Source organism: Phalaenopsis equestris, unplaced genomic scaffold (assembly GCF_001263595.1).
Source record: "Phalaenopsis equestris unplaced genomic scaffold, ASM126359v1 Scaffold000522, whole genome shotgun sequence".
Classification (NCBI taxonomy): Eukaryota; Viridiplantae; Streptophyta; class Magnoliopsida; order Asparagales; family Orchidaceae; genus Phalaenopsis; species Phalaenopsis equestris.
Genome location: NW_018164962.1, coordinates 442,465 through 460,466, shown reverse-complemented (window position 1 = coordinate 460,466; position 18,002 = coordinate 442,465). Strand labels below are relative to the sequence as shown.

General features: G+C 35.8%; 2 protein-coding genes across 4 annotated transcripts in view; one reads left to right on the top strand and one right to left on the bottom strand.

The window, feature by feature from the left end:
* The first annotated feature begins 7,053 nt into the window (after positions 1-7,053).
* LOC110028714 (glucan endo-1,3-beta-glucosidase 8-like) lies at positions 7,054-8,766 on the top strand. The gene has a single exon (XM_020730681.1). It carries the CDS (start codon positions 7,133-7,135, stop codon positions 8,714-8,716), a length of 1,584 nt encoding a protein of 527 aa, XP_020586340.1. The 5' UTR covers positions 7,054-7,132; the 3' UTR covers positions 8,717-8,766.
* Positions 8,767-11,338: 2,572 nt separating this feature from the next.
* LOC110028690 (PHD finger protein ING2) overlaps positions 11,339-18,002 on the bottom strand; it is a 37,669-nt gene continuing 31,005 nt past the window's right edge. For all 3 annotated transcript variants that reach the window (XM_020730638.1, XM_020730640.1, XM_020730639.1), the window contains one exon: positions 11,339-11,510. The gene's annotated coding sequence lies outside the window, so the exon portion shown is untranslated. The remainder of the gene's footprint in view (positions 11,511-18,002) is intronic.

Here is an 18,002-nt window from a genome sequence, read left to right as displayed (position 1 = left end):
AACCTTGAAATCTTGAAGACTAGAACCATTGATCATTATCGAGAGTTTTCTCAAGTGACTCCCGTCATTTGGGATGTAATTAACTATAGGGGCTTGCCTCTATAGGGGACTTGGAGCCCAGGTAAAATAAACCCTATTTAATTTTTGTATTAAATAGGGGAATTTGTCGGTCATATATAAAAAAAGTTCGCAGACCAAACGGATGTCACAAATCTCTTAGTTTGCAGGATTGGGTCTATCGCTGAGGTCTACACTTATCTCTCGGGAAGGTGTAGTATTTGCGGTATCAGGCACGATTTTGCAAACTATCAGACTAATGAGATCCATTTGGTCTCATTTTTCAAAATTTAAAACATACTACTTTCAAAACCCAAACTATATATCTTTTATATTTAAATTAAATCTCAAAAAATTATTTTCATATATCATATTTTTAAATCTATTAATCGAAAAATAAGTTGACCGACACCATGTTTGGAGGAGGTGGAGGATTGCCCGACAATCCAACCCAAAAAGGCACAGGTCAGAGGATGTATGTTCCATCACCCCTTACACTCAAACTCACCCCCTAATTGCTTCACTGATGTAGATCTCCCGCAATAGGGGAACCCATACAATGAAGCAATCATTGTTGGGATACTCATTAACAATTACCAGGTTGGTAGCAACCTGGTCCACACCGACAACTCGATAAGTATCATGTTCAAATCAGTGTTCGGAAAAATGGGACCCAGGATCGACTGGCTAGCAGCGCTAGCCAGACCGTTGTTCGACATCTCCGGCGAAAGAAAAGAGGCTCTGGGAGTGATCACGCTAGCCATATCGTGGGGGAGCACAAAAATACACGAAGAATTTCCTAGTAACGGAATCCTCGCCTACGTACAACACCATCTTCGACCGACCGTTGCTGAATGACTACCAGGCGGTGGCTTCGACGTACCACTTGGTCGTGAAATTTCCACGAGATGTAGGGATCATCACGGTTCTGGGAGACATGGAGCAGTCAATAAACTGCTACATGTGAGTGGCCACCAACATTGACCACGAACTGCTCGACATTCAGATACAGAGGGAAAGGGGTCTCGAGACCGGCGAGACAATCCTTCGAGTAAGGAAGAACCTGATAAGGTTTTTCTAATCAGTGAAAGTTTTGATGCAGGGTGTGTCTTTTCTCTCGGTCAGTGCAACAAAACCTCTTATCGACTGCAAACATTTTAGCAGAGCCAACAACGGTGGAGGTCCAAAGATGGAAGGAGACGGGTTCGTTCGATAAGTTCAATATCCAACTTGGCTTTCAAAGGTAGTAATGTTTTGAAAGCCCAACGACAAGTGGAGGATGTGCATCGACTTCATGAATCTGAATGTTGCTTGCCCAAAAGACATAGGTGGACGCCGCAGTTGGATACTCCGTGATTAGTTTCCTCAATGCTTTCTATAGCTACACCAAATAATGATGCATCCAATCGATGCTGAGAAGACTTTTTTCATGACTATGTAAAGAATTTTTTGTTTTGATTTAATGCCCTTCGGGCTAAAGAATGTTGGGGCTACTTATCAACGCCTAATAGATGTAATATTTTCTAATCAAAAGGGAAAAACGTTGAAATATATGTGGATGATGTCCTTGTGAAAAACAAGTTAGCTTAAAGAAACTCTAAGGAGTATCCAATTGCAAAATGCACATTAGGAGCGTCAACCGACAAATTCTTGACCATAGAAGGACTGAAGCCCAGTTTGGAAAAGGTTCGGGTCATCCTAGATATGCCTTTTCCTCAAAGAACAAGGTAAATACAAAGACTAACTGACCTAATTGCGGGACTCAATCGTTTTATTCCGAACTCGGGTGATAAATGTGCAACATTCTTCAAGGCAGTTAGAAATAACCGGTGTTTCGAGTGGACCATCGAATGCAAAGAAGCATTCAAAGGTCTACATCCAGATACAGAGAAAAGGGGGTCTTGAGACCAATCAGACCATCCTTCGAGTACCAACCAACAATGAGGAAGAACCTGATATGGTTTTTCTAATCAGTGAAAGTTTTGATGCAGGGTGTGTCCTTTCTCTCGGTCAGTGCAGCAAAAACTCTGATTGACCGCAAGCGTCTTAGCAGAGCCAACAACAGTGGAGGTCTAGAGACGGGTTCGTTCGATAAGTTCAATATCCAACTTGGCTTTCAAAGGTAGTAATGTTTTGAAAGCCCAACGACAAGTGGAGGATGTGCATCGACTTCATGAATCTGAATGTTGCTTGCCCAAAAGACATAGGTGGACGCCGCGGTTGGATACTCCGTGATTAGTTTCCTCTATGCTTTCTCTAGCTACCACCAAATAATGAGGCATCCAGTCGACGCTGAGAAGACTTTTTTCATGACTATGTAAGGAATTTTTTTGTTTTGATTTAATGCCCGTCAGGCTAAAGAATGCTGGGGCGACTTATCAACGCTTAATGGATGTAATATTTTCTAATCAAAAGGGAAAAAACGTTGAAGTCGATGTGGATGATGTCCTTGTGAAAAACAAATTAGCTTAGAAACACATAAAAGACCTTAAAGAAACTTATGCAACTCTAAAAAAATTTATTATGATGTTAAATCCTGCAAAATGCACATTAGGAGCGTCAACCGACAAATTCTTGACCTCCGAAGGACTGAAGCCCAATTTGGAAAAGGTTCGGACGATCCTAGATATGCCTTTTCCTCAAGAAAAAGGTAAATACAAAAACTAACTAGCCGAATTGCGGGACTCCACCGTTTTATTCCGAAGTCGGGTGATAAGTGTGCAACATTCTTCAAGGCAATTAGAAATAACCAGTGTTTCGAGTGGACGGTCGAATGCAAAGAAGCATTCAAAGGCTTAAAGGATTCATTGGTGTCGCCTCTACTACTCAAAGCCCAAAGCTGTCAGAAGAACTGTCGTTGTACCTTGGAGTCAGACAAGAAGCTGTCATTTTGGATCTACCTTGAGAATTGGAGAACCTGTCATGACCTCTGCCACGTTGAGAGTGGAGAGTAGTTTCAGTTTGGGAATGAGCAGAAATCTATAGTTCCTTTTGGAGTTCAACGGCTAGGTTGTTTTCTTCGTAGCATAATGGTGAGTATAGATCATCTAAACTGATGGGTTGAAGACTTGTGTGGATGGCTATCTGGAATGTCTGATCTATGGAGGGAAGATCATTGAGGGTGTGATGGAACACGTCTTCTTTATCCAAGAATGACCGGGCAGCAGCTATAGCATCAACCTTGGCCTTAATATTTGATAAATATTGTGTCATAGATTGATTGATCTTTCATGGTAAGATATTGAGCTTATTCTTGAGCTGAATTATCAGGGATTGATTGGTAGATTGAAGCCGGTGCTCCAATGCGAGCCAAAGTTCTTTGCAAGAATCAAGATTCACAACATAAGATAGCAACGACAGAGAGATTGTGTAGTATAGAGCAGCGGTCAGGTTTTGATTTACAAGAAGTCATTGGAATCGTTGGGATTTGATTGGTTAGATCCGTCAGACTGAAGTATGTGGGGGAGGAGATGGAATAAATCCATCAAGATAGTCGTCAAACTCATTGGCCTTGAACAACTTGAAGAACTTGGATGATGTCAAATGATTTTGTATGGTTAACTGGATGTTGGGTGGGATTGAAATATCTCCCCGCTTAGCAGATTGACAATCAAATCTAGAGAGATCTGAATTGGAGAGTTTTTTGATATCATGAGAATAGATTTGGGGTGTGTTTGGGGCGACGGTGCGTTGGGAGTGTCGTATCGCACAACAGTTTTTTAATTTGGCAAAATTGTGTTTTGTTTGTGGTATCAAAAAACTACAAATGAAAACTGTGTTTTTTCCAACAGACCTGCTTATCTGCGGTGGCTGTTACAAAGCTACAATCTGACTTTTTTTTTAAAAAAAAATTACTACAGTTATCGTAGCTTTTTTAACAGTCTTCAGTAGCTTCAAAAAAAAAAAAAAAAAAAAAATCTGACGTGTTTATATATCAAGCACTTAAACTTTCGCATAATATTCAAGTCTTTAAAATTACATCAAATTTGTTTGTCGCTTCTTAAAAGTGAAATGCATCTTTTCATGCATAGATTAATTATCATACCGAAGATATGTAAATAATTACGTGGTATGCATGTATATAAACATTATTATTACTTTTGAATAGCTCTTATCAAATTAAGTTTTGTTAAGTCATTAAAAACTCTAAACAATTTTGAAAAGGAAATAAATTAGTACAAATAAGACATCCCCTTAAAAAATTTAGTTTCATGGCTCTCAACAACAAAAGGAAAAAAAAAAGTAATTATGATACATTTTATTTTGTTAACTTAATAGACTTGGAGATAAAAATAAATAATAGAACTGATTGATTGGTCTATATTATAATCTTATTTAAATTCATTATATTTGAATGGCAATTACAGAGCATAAAATAAGCTAGCAACCAATTCAATCATACGAGCATAAAAAAAGATAGAATAATACAAAATAATAACATTTAATTTAAAAATAAAAAATATTTAGTTGCATATACACATTAACTCAAGTGTGTATATTAATAAATTTAATTAGTTGATATTTAAAAAAAAAATTGTTGATTAATTTATGCTCTTCATAATACTAAAAATAAATTAGGTGCATTTATCACAAAAAAAAACTTGCTTAATTCCCCACCTACACATGAAAAATGTGTCAGGGCACTGATCCCGAGGTGATCTAACAGTCCGGAAGAAAGAAACTACGATAAATGAGGGAGAAGACCGGGATGCCCATTTATCCGATCAAAGTAGTTGTCTGAGTCTAAGCTGAAGGCCGAACCAGAGGAAGGATAAAAGGACATTCGATCGATCCAAATTCAAACCAATCAGACAAACATAAGAAATAAGTATTCAAGCTAACCATTAAAAGAAGGCCGACTGAAGTCAGCAACCTACCTTTCAGTAAATCCCGAGAAAAGAACTAGTTCTTCAACATCATCAGCGGTTGCACGGACGCCCTCGAGGACCCTCACCACGGACCAAGAATTGTCTATACAACATAACATTATAATCATCCCATAGGTTTTCCCTTTTGAGAAACAAGCTACATATCGGGTTATGGTGATTCATCTTTTATTCGATAGTCTAGTCTTATTCTGTCAACAAAAACTTCTCGTCCAATGATTGATGGTTGATAGCTAAACTGGATCAACCAATACTTAACTATAATCGAATCAGTGTTTACCGATCCTACGTCAATCAAACTCAACCAATCGACAATGTCGTCTCAACCTTACAGAACAGGTCAACCTCATCAAACCAAGGCCAAACAAGCTTGTTCATCGAGCCGAAGAACACTTCAGCGATAGAATCATTTATGTTAAGTGCCTAGAGTATCATGTACAACCCCACATTAAAGCAGGTGAGGCCAAGAAACTTAATGCCACTATATTATACTCTCCCCAATATTTAAATAGAAAGATATTTTATGCAAAGAAAAAAAAAGGGGATAAACAAGACATATTGTTGTTCATTCTTGTTTCCTCTTTTCCCTGAGTCTCTCTCTCTCTCTCTCTCCCTCCTTTCCTAGTTCTATTTTTAGGATGTGCTTCTCGAACAAATTAGGAACACTGCCATTAATTAATCTGCAAGAAGAAAATGGCTGGCGTCCATAGCAAATAGTGGCTACAACGAGGTCGTAGAAATGCTAGGCTGATGCTGTTGGTATATAGACCCCTAACAAACAAAATAAATAAATAAATAACAAAATCTATTGCACAATATCAACCAAGCAAAAGGTGCTTGGAAACCAAATTTCAAATTGATTTAGCCATAAGAAAACTAATAAGTATTTATGCTGCATGCTTGATGGTTATCCACAATGGACAAGATATGAAGTTCTAATTCAGTATGAATATTCAATACACATATAAAAAATGATAAAAGTCCTTAACATTTTTACGTGGAAAATCTACGAAGAAAAAGAAAAACTATAGGGATGTTCGTGGTTAGAATTATCTAATTTATATTTAAAATTACAAAGTTCCATTCTTCTCTTTAACTCTTTAACTGAGAAAATTTTTTATATTTTGATTTCTCATTATAATAAGGTTCGATAAACACAAAGATTGATCATGTTAAAATGATTAAAAAACAACAACCTAGAGACAATAATCAGGTTACAATAGTTGTATGATCGTAATTGGTCTGTAATAGCAACTAATGGTGGTCGGGTTAATTGCTGGCTTCAAGCTTTCTCCGAGGGTTTGAACTTGACATTTAACTTTTTCCATCTTCATGTTGAAAATGAGGGACTCTTCATTGATTTTTAAAACTGGCATTTTGATATTCGATGGGATGGCATGTGTTCTATCATATATGGTTTAGCATTTAAGTGTCATAATTATCATATAATTAAATGATTCATTCTCATTAGATTCTTCTGGTCAAATCACTAGATTTGATTGTAAGCATGCTAGATTCAAAGATCATTTAGTCTTTCAATTGTTTCATTTGCACTCATTTTAACACATCGACAATCTTATTGTCTTTCAATTCAACTTTTTTTTTTTTAATTTTTTATTTTTTTTCTAAAGAATGGCCAGAGGATATATACGAGCCTCCAGACACTCCTAATGTACCAAATAATTCGAGTACCACCTCCTTAAGGCCAACTGCGTCAGAGGGGATTCGAACCCCCGACCTAAGAGGACTTATACCGTGGATGTCAACCAACAAACTGAGGTGCGCTACACAAATTCAACTTATTTATATATATTGACACTGACTATTGTTAAAAATGATATATAAGATGATCTTGAATTTAATTTTGATAGTTTTCATTTAGAATCTATATGCATGTGAATTTCATTGTATATATATTGTACAAATAATGTACAATAAGATTGTACTTCAGAGATTCTGTCTTCCTCCCAAGTCTTCCTTTCAAGAGCAATTCTCTCCTCCCCACCGGTCGTCTTCTTCCTAAATATACACAATTGGTTCCTCAATCCAGCTGACAAACTGCTTCTCTCTGCCTCCCTCACCTTCAAAACCGCGCATCCATTCCTTCTCCCGCTCCCTTCGATATATATATATATATATAAACCCAACTCCTCTCCCGCTCCATACCCAAGGCAAACGAACCCGTTACAATGCCTCCCCCCCACCATGCCGTCCTCCTCTGGACGACGGCCCTCTTCACGGCGGCCTTCCTCTTCCTCTCCGCCACCGCCTCCCTCGGCGTCAACTGGGGCACCATCACCTTCCACCGCCTCCCTCCCAAAACCGTCGCCCGTCTCCTCCACGACAACGGCATAAAAAAGGTCAAGCTTTTCGACGTCGATCATTACACCATGGAAACCCTCTCCGGCACCGGCATCGAAGTCATGATCGCCGTCAACAACCTCCTCCTCGCCCCTATGAACAACTACGCCACCGCTAAAGCTTGGGTCCAATCCAACGTCACCCATTATCGCACCCATTACAGAGTCAACATCACCCACGTAGCCGTCGGGAACGAGCCTTTCCTCAAGGACTACAAGGACATGTTCACCAATGTCACCTTCCCCGCCCTCAAAAACATTCAGAGAGCTCTCGACGAAGCCGGACTTGGCGATCAAATCAAAGCCACCATTCCCCTCAACGCCGATATCTACTACTCCCCCTGGTGGAATCCTGTTCCCTCCGCCGGAAAATGGCGGGACGATGTCGCTGATCTCATGTCCGACATCGTCAAATTCTACAATCGAACAGGGGCACCTTTCACCGTCAACATTTACCCCTTCTTCAGCCTTTATATCGATCCCAACTTCCCCGCCGACTTCGCTTTCTTCGACGGAAAGGGGAAGACAGTCTCCGATGGAGATTTTGTTTACACGAACGTGTTCGATGCGAATTACGACACGCTCCTCGCCGCGCTGAAATCAGAGGGATGCGGTGAAGTTCCGATCATCGTCGGAGAAGTGGGTTGGCCGACCGACGGAGATGTGCACGCCAACACATCTATAGCGGGTAGATTCTACAGAGGGATAACGCAGAAAATAGCTAAGAAAACAGGGACGCCGCAGAGGCCAAAAGAGGATATAGAAGTTTATCTCTTCGGGCTGTTCGACGAAGAAGCGAAGAGCATACTTCCGGGTCCATTTGAGAGGAGCTGGGGGATATTTACAACTGACGGTAAGCCGAAGTTTCCGGTGGATTTATCGGGCGGCGGAGTTGCGGGAAAGGAGGCTGTTGGGGCGGTGGGAGTGGACTACTGGCCGAAGAAATGGTGCGTTTTTAACACAGACTCGAAACAGAGGAAGAACGAGAGCAGGGTGAGGGCGAACATGGATTACGCGTGCAGTCATGGAGCGGATTGCATGCCGCTGAGCTATGGTTCGTCTTGTTCGGGGATGGATTTGGAAATGCAGGCTTCGTATGCGTTTAATTCGTATTATCAGGCGCTGGGGCAGGGGATTGGGACCTGTGGATTTGAAGGGTTGGGGAAGGAGACGACGAAGGATTATAGCAAGGGAAGCTGCAAGTTTGAGATTGGGATTAAGGCGTATGATCCGAGTGATGTGGAGGGGCCGGCGCCGGCGCCGGCGATGGATGGTGAGGGGAATGGGGAGAAGAAGGGTAGTCATGGAGATGAGGAGCGCGACAGAGAAGCTTCGGAGGGTAGCAGAGGAAGGGGATTGAGTGTTGGATTGGGGATGATGGGTTTTGTGGTGGCTGCATTTTTGTTAGGTTAGATGTTGAAGATGGTGGAAATTGGGTTGGGTTTTTTTTGAAGGTCTTGTTGTGTTTTGTGGCTTGGTGATTCAGCTGCTTTTACTTCGTTTGTGCAAATAAAAATAAATATATATATATATATAAATATATATATTTATATATATGAGCTATTGAGTATTTAATATTGTTTTTTTAATATATAATGTTTATTAAAAGTTCATGTTTTTGGAATGAAGGTTTTCAGCAAATTTGGAAATGAAGTTTGGTTTGGTCATACTTTCTTATGAGATATATATATATATATATATATATATATATATATGAAATATTTGCATACAAGCCATTTACTTTTACATGTGGACCACCTTATGCATGTAAGGGTGCATGCAATGTTGTGTATAATGCAATCAGGAACCAGATAGCTAGATGAACAAAATGAGCATCCAACCACAATAACATTAATAGAAAAAACGGGAAGAATTGTAGCAAGTGTGTCGGAGCACCTCGTAATCCTTAATGAGAAGGTGAAAAGGACATAGAAGTAGAATAGGAAGAACGGCTTCACGCAAATCATAAGAATTTGAGACGTGTGTGTAGCAGAACTGAGGGGAGGCAGCAGAGATCAAGGTGCAGATGCGAGAGGAGCGTGATGGGAGTTCAGCGAGATCTCGCCGAACCGATTTGTAAGGAGAAGAGGCGGTAGAGTGCATCGTCTCTTCTGTTTCGTGACGGAATAGGGGAAGAAGGTCTTAGAGGGGGGCGTGATGGAAGGGAGAGAAATATTTAACAAGGATAATTTGCATGGTATACAACTAAAAATTATATTAGTAGTATTCTTTATGTAATGTGAAAGATTTGAGTGGTATAAATGTATGAATTAAAATTTAGGTATTAGATATATAAATACATAGGAATTGGGTAGTATGTATGCATATGCCCGCATATATATATATGAGAGTTGATATTTAATAACATTAAAAAATTCAAAGACCTTTCATACATTACATATTACATAATGCATATGATACATTACATATTACATAATGCATATGATGGACATATCACGCCCTAAAGTATACATGTACTGCAAAGTAAAACTCGCATGATATTTAAGTTTTGTTTTATATGAGAATATAAAGAGAGCAATGGCTTAAAGATAGACTATTAATCGATTAGATACATGAATAGTCTAATTTTAAATAAAAGATCATGCTAACTAAGAAATAAATAAATCAAATTTATACAAAACGTATTTTAATATATAAGTTATATTTGAAAATTTTGACTATTTTTAAGCCTGATAATACATGCATTTGGAGATAAATCCCTCATAAATATTTATTTGAAGAAGCATGGTGGGGTAAAATTATTTTGGACGAAATAACTAAAAGTGCCTATTTTGCTTCAAAACAAGTCCCACTCAAGTTATCAAGTATCACGATTATTATCTCCATTATACAAATCCTTCATTCTCCTATAGCTAAGAACATAGTATTTCATTATGTTTTAAAATAATGGGTATATGATCAAAAGAGATTATTTAATCATTCATAGAATTTGTATTGATTTTCAATAAGAGAACAAGTCTAAATTGAAGTCATATAGTTTAAAATTGTTCATAAAACCAAACAAAATGTCATATAAAAGATCCGAAAAAGTTCCATCAATGGTTAAAAAAAAAAAAAAGATTTAAATATATATCAAACCTTTATCGATGCGTTCAAACCTCATCAAAGCTTTAGTTCAAAGAATATTTGAATATTGTTGAAACATTGTTCTCAATATCTTGAAAATGATTTGAACTTCTTGTAGTCATCGATCGAATCTATTTCAATCTTAGTTTGAATAAACTTTCAAAAATGTTGAAGACTGCTCTACCTCTATTTCAGCCTTGGTCAAATAATATTCAAACCAAACATCAATATTCACATGCTGTGTAGAGAAAAATGACATCTTTAATAAAATGGTGCAAAAGATTGATGATTCTACTTATCATCATTCTATAAAGATAACACTTTAATAAATTCTAAGAATTATCCACATAAAATCTATTTTTAAAAAAGACCTATAAAAATTTGTATCTTTATAATATTTATCTTTAAAACTTACATCCTTTCGAAACGGTTGTGAACAATAAAGATCTCTTGATATGTAATTCTTTGTATTGAACCGATGTATATTAGATATGGGTTGATGAATGTTTTTTTTTTTTAATATATAATTTAAGCACAAAAAAGACGAAGCCGAGCTGATACGATAGGTTGGCAAAGCGAAGGGAGCGAGACCAAGTTGAGTGAGACGTGGAGTGGTGAAGCACATCTAAATAATGTTTATGTTAGAATATAATCTTATTTAGGCTCAAATAAAATTCAAATACGGTTCAAGTTCAAACCGTAGTTTTGTACAAACGTTTGAGCAATATTATAATTATGTTCAAACAAAGTTTGAATTTGAGCCTAATAGGAACACAATTACAGCAGATTACACAAAGATCAACCACAAGTCAAAAAATAATCAAATACTGCTCGAATGTCTGAGCAATGTTAGAACAAAAATTTGACTATTCAAACAAAATTCAAATCATATATATATATATATATATTCAAATATAATTTCATATGATAATACACAATGTTATGACCATGAAGTATGAATGCATGAATACAGCAAAGTTAAAACCAATTTTAGACATTGTTGACACAAAGTATTCGAACGCACCATCAGCTCATGCGCAAAGTACAAGTAATAGAGCAAAGTTTGAACCGGATTCCAACTTTGTAGTAGCAGTATCATTTCAATGCATTAATACAATACCTGCGCACATACAATGCAGAAATTAAAGAATAGAAAGTGCAATTATGGTAAAAGAGTACACAATTACAATGAAATACATTAACAATTAAAGAATTGAATTATTTTTACAAATACAATAATCATTCTTCTCATGGATCAAAGTTAATGAAAAATAAATATTCATCCATGAAAATTGCATGCAATCATTTGTAACTTCAATATTTTTCTGTTAACTACCAGATTATTTTTTAAACAGGTAAATATTTGAGCTATTAAAATCACAAAAATATAAGATAATGAAAGACTATGTATTTACAATCAAAGTAATTTGCCCGACACTCTGGGAATTTTAAATGTAATCGCCCTCCATTTTTAAGGTGATGACTGATGAATGTCTTTCCCATGAGAAAACAACCCTTTTAACAATGTAATCGCCCTCCATTTCCAGAGTGACCTCAATGATGTTTGAGTTGGTAAAAAAAAAAAGGGCCTCATTCATCTAATATCATGAACATCTTAGACTATAATTTCACATATTATCTAAAAACCTTATTCCAATTCAATGGATAATATATGAATTTTAAATTTATCCAACACCTAAGTAACCTCTCTTTATCATCAATTTAATACTCGAATACAAACTCAAGCCACTTTTAGCATGTTTAAGCTTTGTTAGCTTCATAATTTTAGCAACGACTCCTCCATAATTTTGATTAAATACTTCAGCCAAGATAATAAAATACAACCCAAAATGTCTATGGGTAGAGCCAAAGCTGCCGACTTAATAGAAAGCAAAGTATGAATGTGCTGCAAAATAATAAAGCATGTAATAAATAACACTGCATCATTAAAGAACATTATATCACTATAATTCTGTGTTAGAATTAGAATAATTATCTTATCATCTGTTGGATCCTTTTAGGACGTAGGGTTCCGTATTATTTTTTAGTATGACATACCGATAAAGATCCTGTTTTTGTAGAAAAGTAGATCAGGCCTTACAGATTATCTATTGAACTCAAGAATCTGGTAAGCTAGAATATTAGACTCGTCAGAGAATTTTCGAATTACAAGGTTTCTCAGAGAGAGAGAGAGAGAGAGAGAGAAAACACTTGAGATCAAACCTCTCTTAGCTTGACTTTCCATTTATACAAGGAGAAAAAATACTAAAAAGTGTCTTTAGTGTTGTCCGACTCCCATCAAAAGTGTCTTGATGAAAAGACATTAATGTGGGTGTTAGAGGACAAATATAAAAATGAATGGACCCACATCCTTGCTAGTAATAATGACCATCTCCAGTAATTGTACCTCTTTGGGTGGGCTAAGCTAACTCCCCATGAGTAGAAGAAATGGGTTCAACTACTTCAGCAGGTGGTATTAATTTAGTCGCTTCGGCAGGTGGGATTAATTCAACCATTTCGGGAAGTGGACTTGATTCAACCACTTCTGCAGGTAGGCTCAGTTCAGCCACTTCGACATGTGAGCTTGATTCAACCACCTCGACAAGTGGGCTTGATTCAACCACTTCAATAGGTGGGTTCAATTCAACCACTTAGGCAGGTGGGCTTGATTCAACCACTTCAATAGGTGGGCTCAATTCAACCACTTAGGCAGGTGAGCTTGATTCTTTCACTTCGGCAGGTACAGCAGGTAGACTCAATTCAACCACTTCGGCAAGTGGGCTCAATTCAGCCACTTTTGTAGACGGGCTTGATTCAGCTACTTCGACATATAAACTCGAGGGTATGCGTAAAAATTCCTATACAGTCATATTTGTGTATACATTATCCAATCAAATTATGATTGTATTCAGCTATTGCAAGCATGATGTGCTAAGGATGTCCACTCCAACCTCCCCCTTGTTTTGAGCCATCACTAACCTCTATCATTCATGATTTGAAAGTAACACAACTGTTTTTGGATAATCAAGCGTAGATGATTGAAGGCACATAGATCAATTAGTTTGCAACTTTTGTAAAATCTTTAGCTAAATATTTAGGATTCATTTTAAACTCCTTTCATATTCAACGACTTGAACAACAATTTTATTACAACCTCAATAGATGAAGCATTTTGTTAGGGCTCAATAACGTCCTCATCAGTTTGTATATGACTACATTATTCATTATCCTGGCTCACGGGTGTATCAATATCTCCTATTTCTCTTCCCTAATGCAAACTCAATAAGAGCGTATAATGCATATGATGGATATATCATATATATATAAGAGTTGATATTTAATAACACTAAAATATTTTAAGACCTTGCATATTACATAATACATATGATGGATATATCATACCATAAAGTATGCATGTACTGCAAAGTAAAACTCGCATTGACATTTAAATTTTGTTTTATATGAGAACATAAAGAGAGCAATATTAAAGAAAGGCCATTAATCAATTAGATACAAGAATAGTCTAATTTTAAATAAAAGATCATGTTAACTAAGAAATAAATCAAATTTATACAATATGTATTTTAATATATAAATATATCTGAAAATTTTGAGTATACTTAAGCCTGATAATACATGCATTTGGAAATAAATCCCTCATAAATATTTATTTGAAGAAGTATGGGTGAAAATTTATTTAGGAAGACATACCTAAAAGTGCCCATTTTGCTTCAAACCAAGTCCCACTCAAGTTTTCAAGTATCACAATTATTAGCTCCATTATACAAATCCTTTGTTTTCTTTATAGCTTCTGCTAATTTTTCTCATCCTTAACATGTGAAATTTCTTCTTAATATTAGTTAAGTTCAGAGTATTCCATTATATTTTAAAATAATGGTTATAGGATTAAAAGTGGTTCATTAATCATTCAAAGAATTTTTATTGATTTTCAATAAAAGAATAAGTCTAAATTGAAGTCATTTAGTTTAAAATTGTTCATAAAACAAAACAAATAATAAAAGATCCGAACAAGTTCCATCAATGGTAAAAACAAAAAGATTTAAATATAATTTAAACCTTTATCTACACATTAAAACCTCATGAAAGCTTTAGTTCAAAGAATATTTGAATATTGTTCAAACAATGTTCTGAATATCTTGAAAATGATTCCAACTTCTTGTAGTCATCGATCGAATCTATTTCAATCTTAATTTGAATAAGCTTTCAAAAATGTTGAAGACTGTTCTACCTCTATTTCAGCCTTGGTCAAATAATATTCAAACCAAATATTGAACATCAATATTCACATGCTGTGTAGAGAAAAATGACCATCCCTAAGAAAATGGTGCAAAAGATTGATGATTCTACGTATCATCATCCTATAAAGATAACACATAAATATTGTAAGAATTATCCACATAAAGTCTATTTTTAAAAAGGCCCTGTTAAAATTTGTATCTCTGCAATCTGTAAGACCTACATCCTTTCGGTTGTGAACAATAAAGCTCTCTTGATATATAATTCTTTGTATTGAACCGATGTATATTAGATATTGTTGATGAATGTGATTCTTTTTTATATAATTTAAGCACAAAAAAGACGAAGACGAGCCGATACTATAGGTGGGCAAAGCGAAGGGAGCGAAACCAAGTTGAGTTAGACGTGGAGTGGCAAAGCACATATAAATAATGTTAATATTAGTATATACTCTTGTTTAGGCTGAAATAAAATTCATATACAGTTCAAACCGTAGTTTTGTAACACGTTAGAACAATATTATAATTATGTTCAAACGAACGAAGTTTGAATTTGGGCCTAATGGGAACACAATTACAATAGATTAGACGAAAGTTCAAACACAACTCAAAAAATAATCAAATACTGCTTGAATGTCTGAGCAATGTTAGAACAAAAATTTGACTGTTCAAACAAGATTCAAATCATATATGTATTCAAATATAATTTCATATGATAATACATAATGTTCTGATCATGAAGCATGAATGGATGAATACAGCCAAGTTAAAACCAATTTTAGACCTTGTTGACAAAGTATTCGAACCCACCATCAGCTCAAGCCCAAACTAAAGTTATAGAGCAAAGTTTGAACCAGATTCCAACTTTGCAGTAGCAGTATCATTTCACTGCATTAATACAGAAGCGGCACACATACAATGCATAAATTAAGGAATAGAAAGTGCAATTATAGTAAAAGAGTACACAATTACAATTAAATACATTAACAATTAAAGAATTAAATTATTGTTACAATTACAATAATCAATCTTCATATGAATCAAAGTTAATGAAAAATAAATATTCATCCATAAAAATTGCAGGCAATCATTAGTAACTTGAAGGTTTTTTTGTAACTACAAGATTGTTTTTTAAATTAAAGTATCGAATATGTCAGATCATACAGCTAAAGCGCTCTCTCTCTCTAATATCATGAACGTCTTAGACTATAATTTCACATATCATCTAAAACCTTATTCCAATTCATTGGATAACATATGAATTTAAAATTTATCCAAAACCTAAGTAGCCTCTCTTCATCACCAATTTAAGACTGTAATAAAAACTCAAGCCACTTCATAGCATGTTTAGGCTTTGTTTGCTTCATAATATCAGCAACGACACCCCATAAATTTGATTAAATGCTTCATCCAAGATAATAAAATCCAACCCAAAATGTCTATGGGTAGAGCCAAAGCTGCCCCCTTAATAGAAAGCAAAATATGAATGTGCTGCAAAATAATAAAGCATGTAATAAATAACATTGCATCATTAAAGAACACTATATCACTATAATTCAGTGCTAGTATCAGAATAATTATCTTATTATCTGTTCGATCTTTTTAGGACGTAGGGTTCCATATTGTTTGTGAGTATATACAAACCGGTAAAGATCCTATTTTTGTAGAAAAGTAGAAGAGGTCTTACAGATTATCTAATGAACTCAAGAATCCAGTAAGCTAGAATATCGGGCTCGTCAGAGATCTTTCGACTTACAAGGTTTCTCAAATAGAGAGAGAGAGAGAGAGAGAGAAAAAGAGAGAGAAAGAGAGAGAGAGAGAGAACACTTGAGATCACCCCTTCTCTCTTAGCTTGACTTTCCATTTATACAAGGAGAAAAAAATACTAAAAAGTGTCTTTAGTGCTGTCCGACTCCCAGCAAAGATGTCTTGGTGAAAAGACCTTAATATGTGTGTTAGAGGACAAGTATAATGATGGATGAACCCACATACTTACTAGTAATGATGACCATCTCCAATAATTGTACTTCTTTAGGCGGGCTAAGCTAACTCCCCATAAGTAGAAGAGACGGGTTCAACCACTTCAGCAGATTGTATTAATTCAGCCACTTTGATAGATGAAATTAAGTCAACCACTTCGACAAGTGGGTTTAATTCAACAACTTCTGCAGACAGACTCAGTTCAGCCACTTCGATAGGTGGGTTTGATTCAACTTCTTCAACAGGTGGTATTAGTTCAACCGCTTCGGTAGGCGGGCTTAACTCAGCCACTTCCGTAGATAGGCTCAATTCATCAACTTTGGCAGTTGGGATAGATTCAACCACCTCAACGGGTGGGCTTGATTCAGCCACTTCGAGAGGTCGGCTTGATTCAGCTACTTTGACAGGTGAGCTCGATTCAGTCACTTCAACAAGTTCAGCATGTAGGCTCAATTCAACCAATTCGACATGTGGGTTCAATTCAACCACTTTAGCAAATGGGCTTATTCAACTACTTCGACATATGGGCTCGAGAGTATGCGTAAAATTCCTATACAACCATATTTTTGTATACACTATCCAATCAAAAGCATGATTGTGTTCAACTATTGTGTGTGCGTCCGTGTCCGGATTAATTGTTATTGTAGAGAGGAAATATATTATCAAGGTCACATATGGAGTTGGCATGGTGATAAATTAGTTAAGCAATTTGAAGCTTATGATCTTTTTGAGAGGGCTAAAAATTCTCCCTTTAAATTATATATCAAACGCGTTAAATAGATATAAGATAAAAAGAAAAATAACTTTCCGATCATCAACCTCAAACAAATAAGAGAACCAAACAAAATGTCATATAAAAGACCCGAACAAGTTCCATCAATGGTAAAAAAAAAGATTTAAATATAATTCAAACCTTTATGTAGAAGTTCAAACCTCACTACAGATTTAGTTCAAAGAATAATTGAATATTGTTCAAACATCGTCTTCAATATCTTAAGAATGATTCCAACTTCTTGTAGTCATCAATCAAACCTCGTTCAATCTTAATTTGAATAAGCATTCAAACATGTTGAAAACTGTTCTACCTCTAATTCAACCTTGCTCAAATAATATCTAAACCAAACATCAATATTCATATGTTGTATAGAAAAAAAATGACTATCCTTAAAAAAAATGGTGCAAAAGATTGATGAATCTAAGTGTCATCATCCTATAAAGATAACACTTTAATTAATTCTAAAAATTATCCACAAAAAGTTTATCTTTAAAAAGCCCTAAAAAATTTTGTATCTCTACAAGTACCTACAAAACTCTTCTATCTTTATCCTTAAAACTTGTATATTAGATATTGTTAATGAACGTGACACATATATATA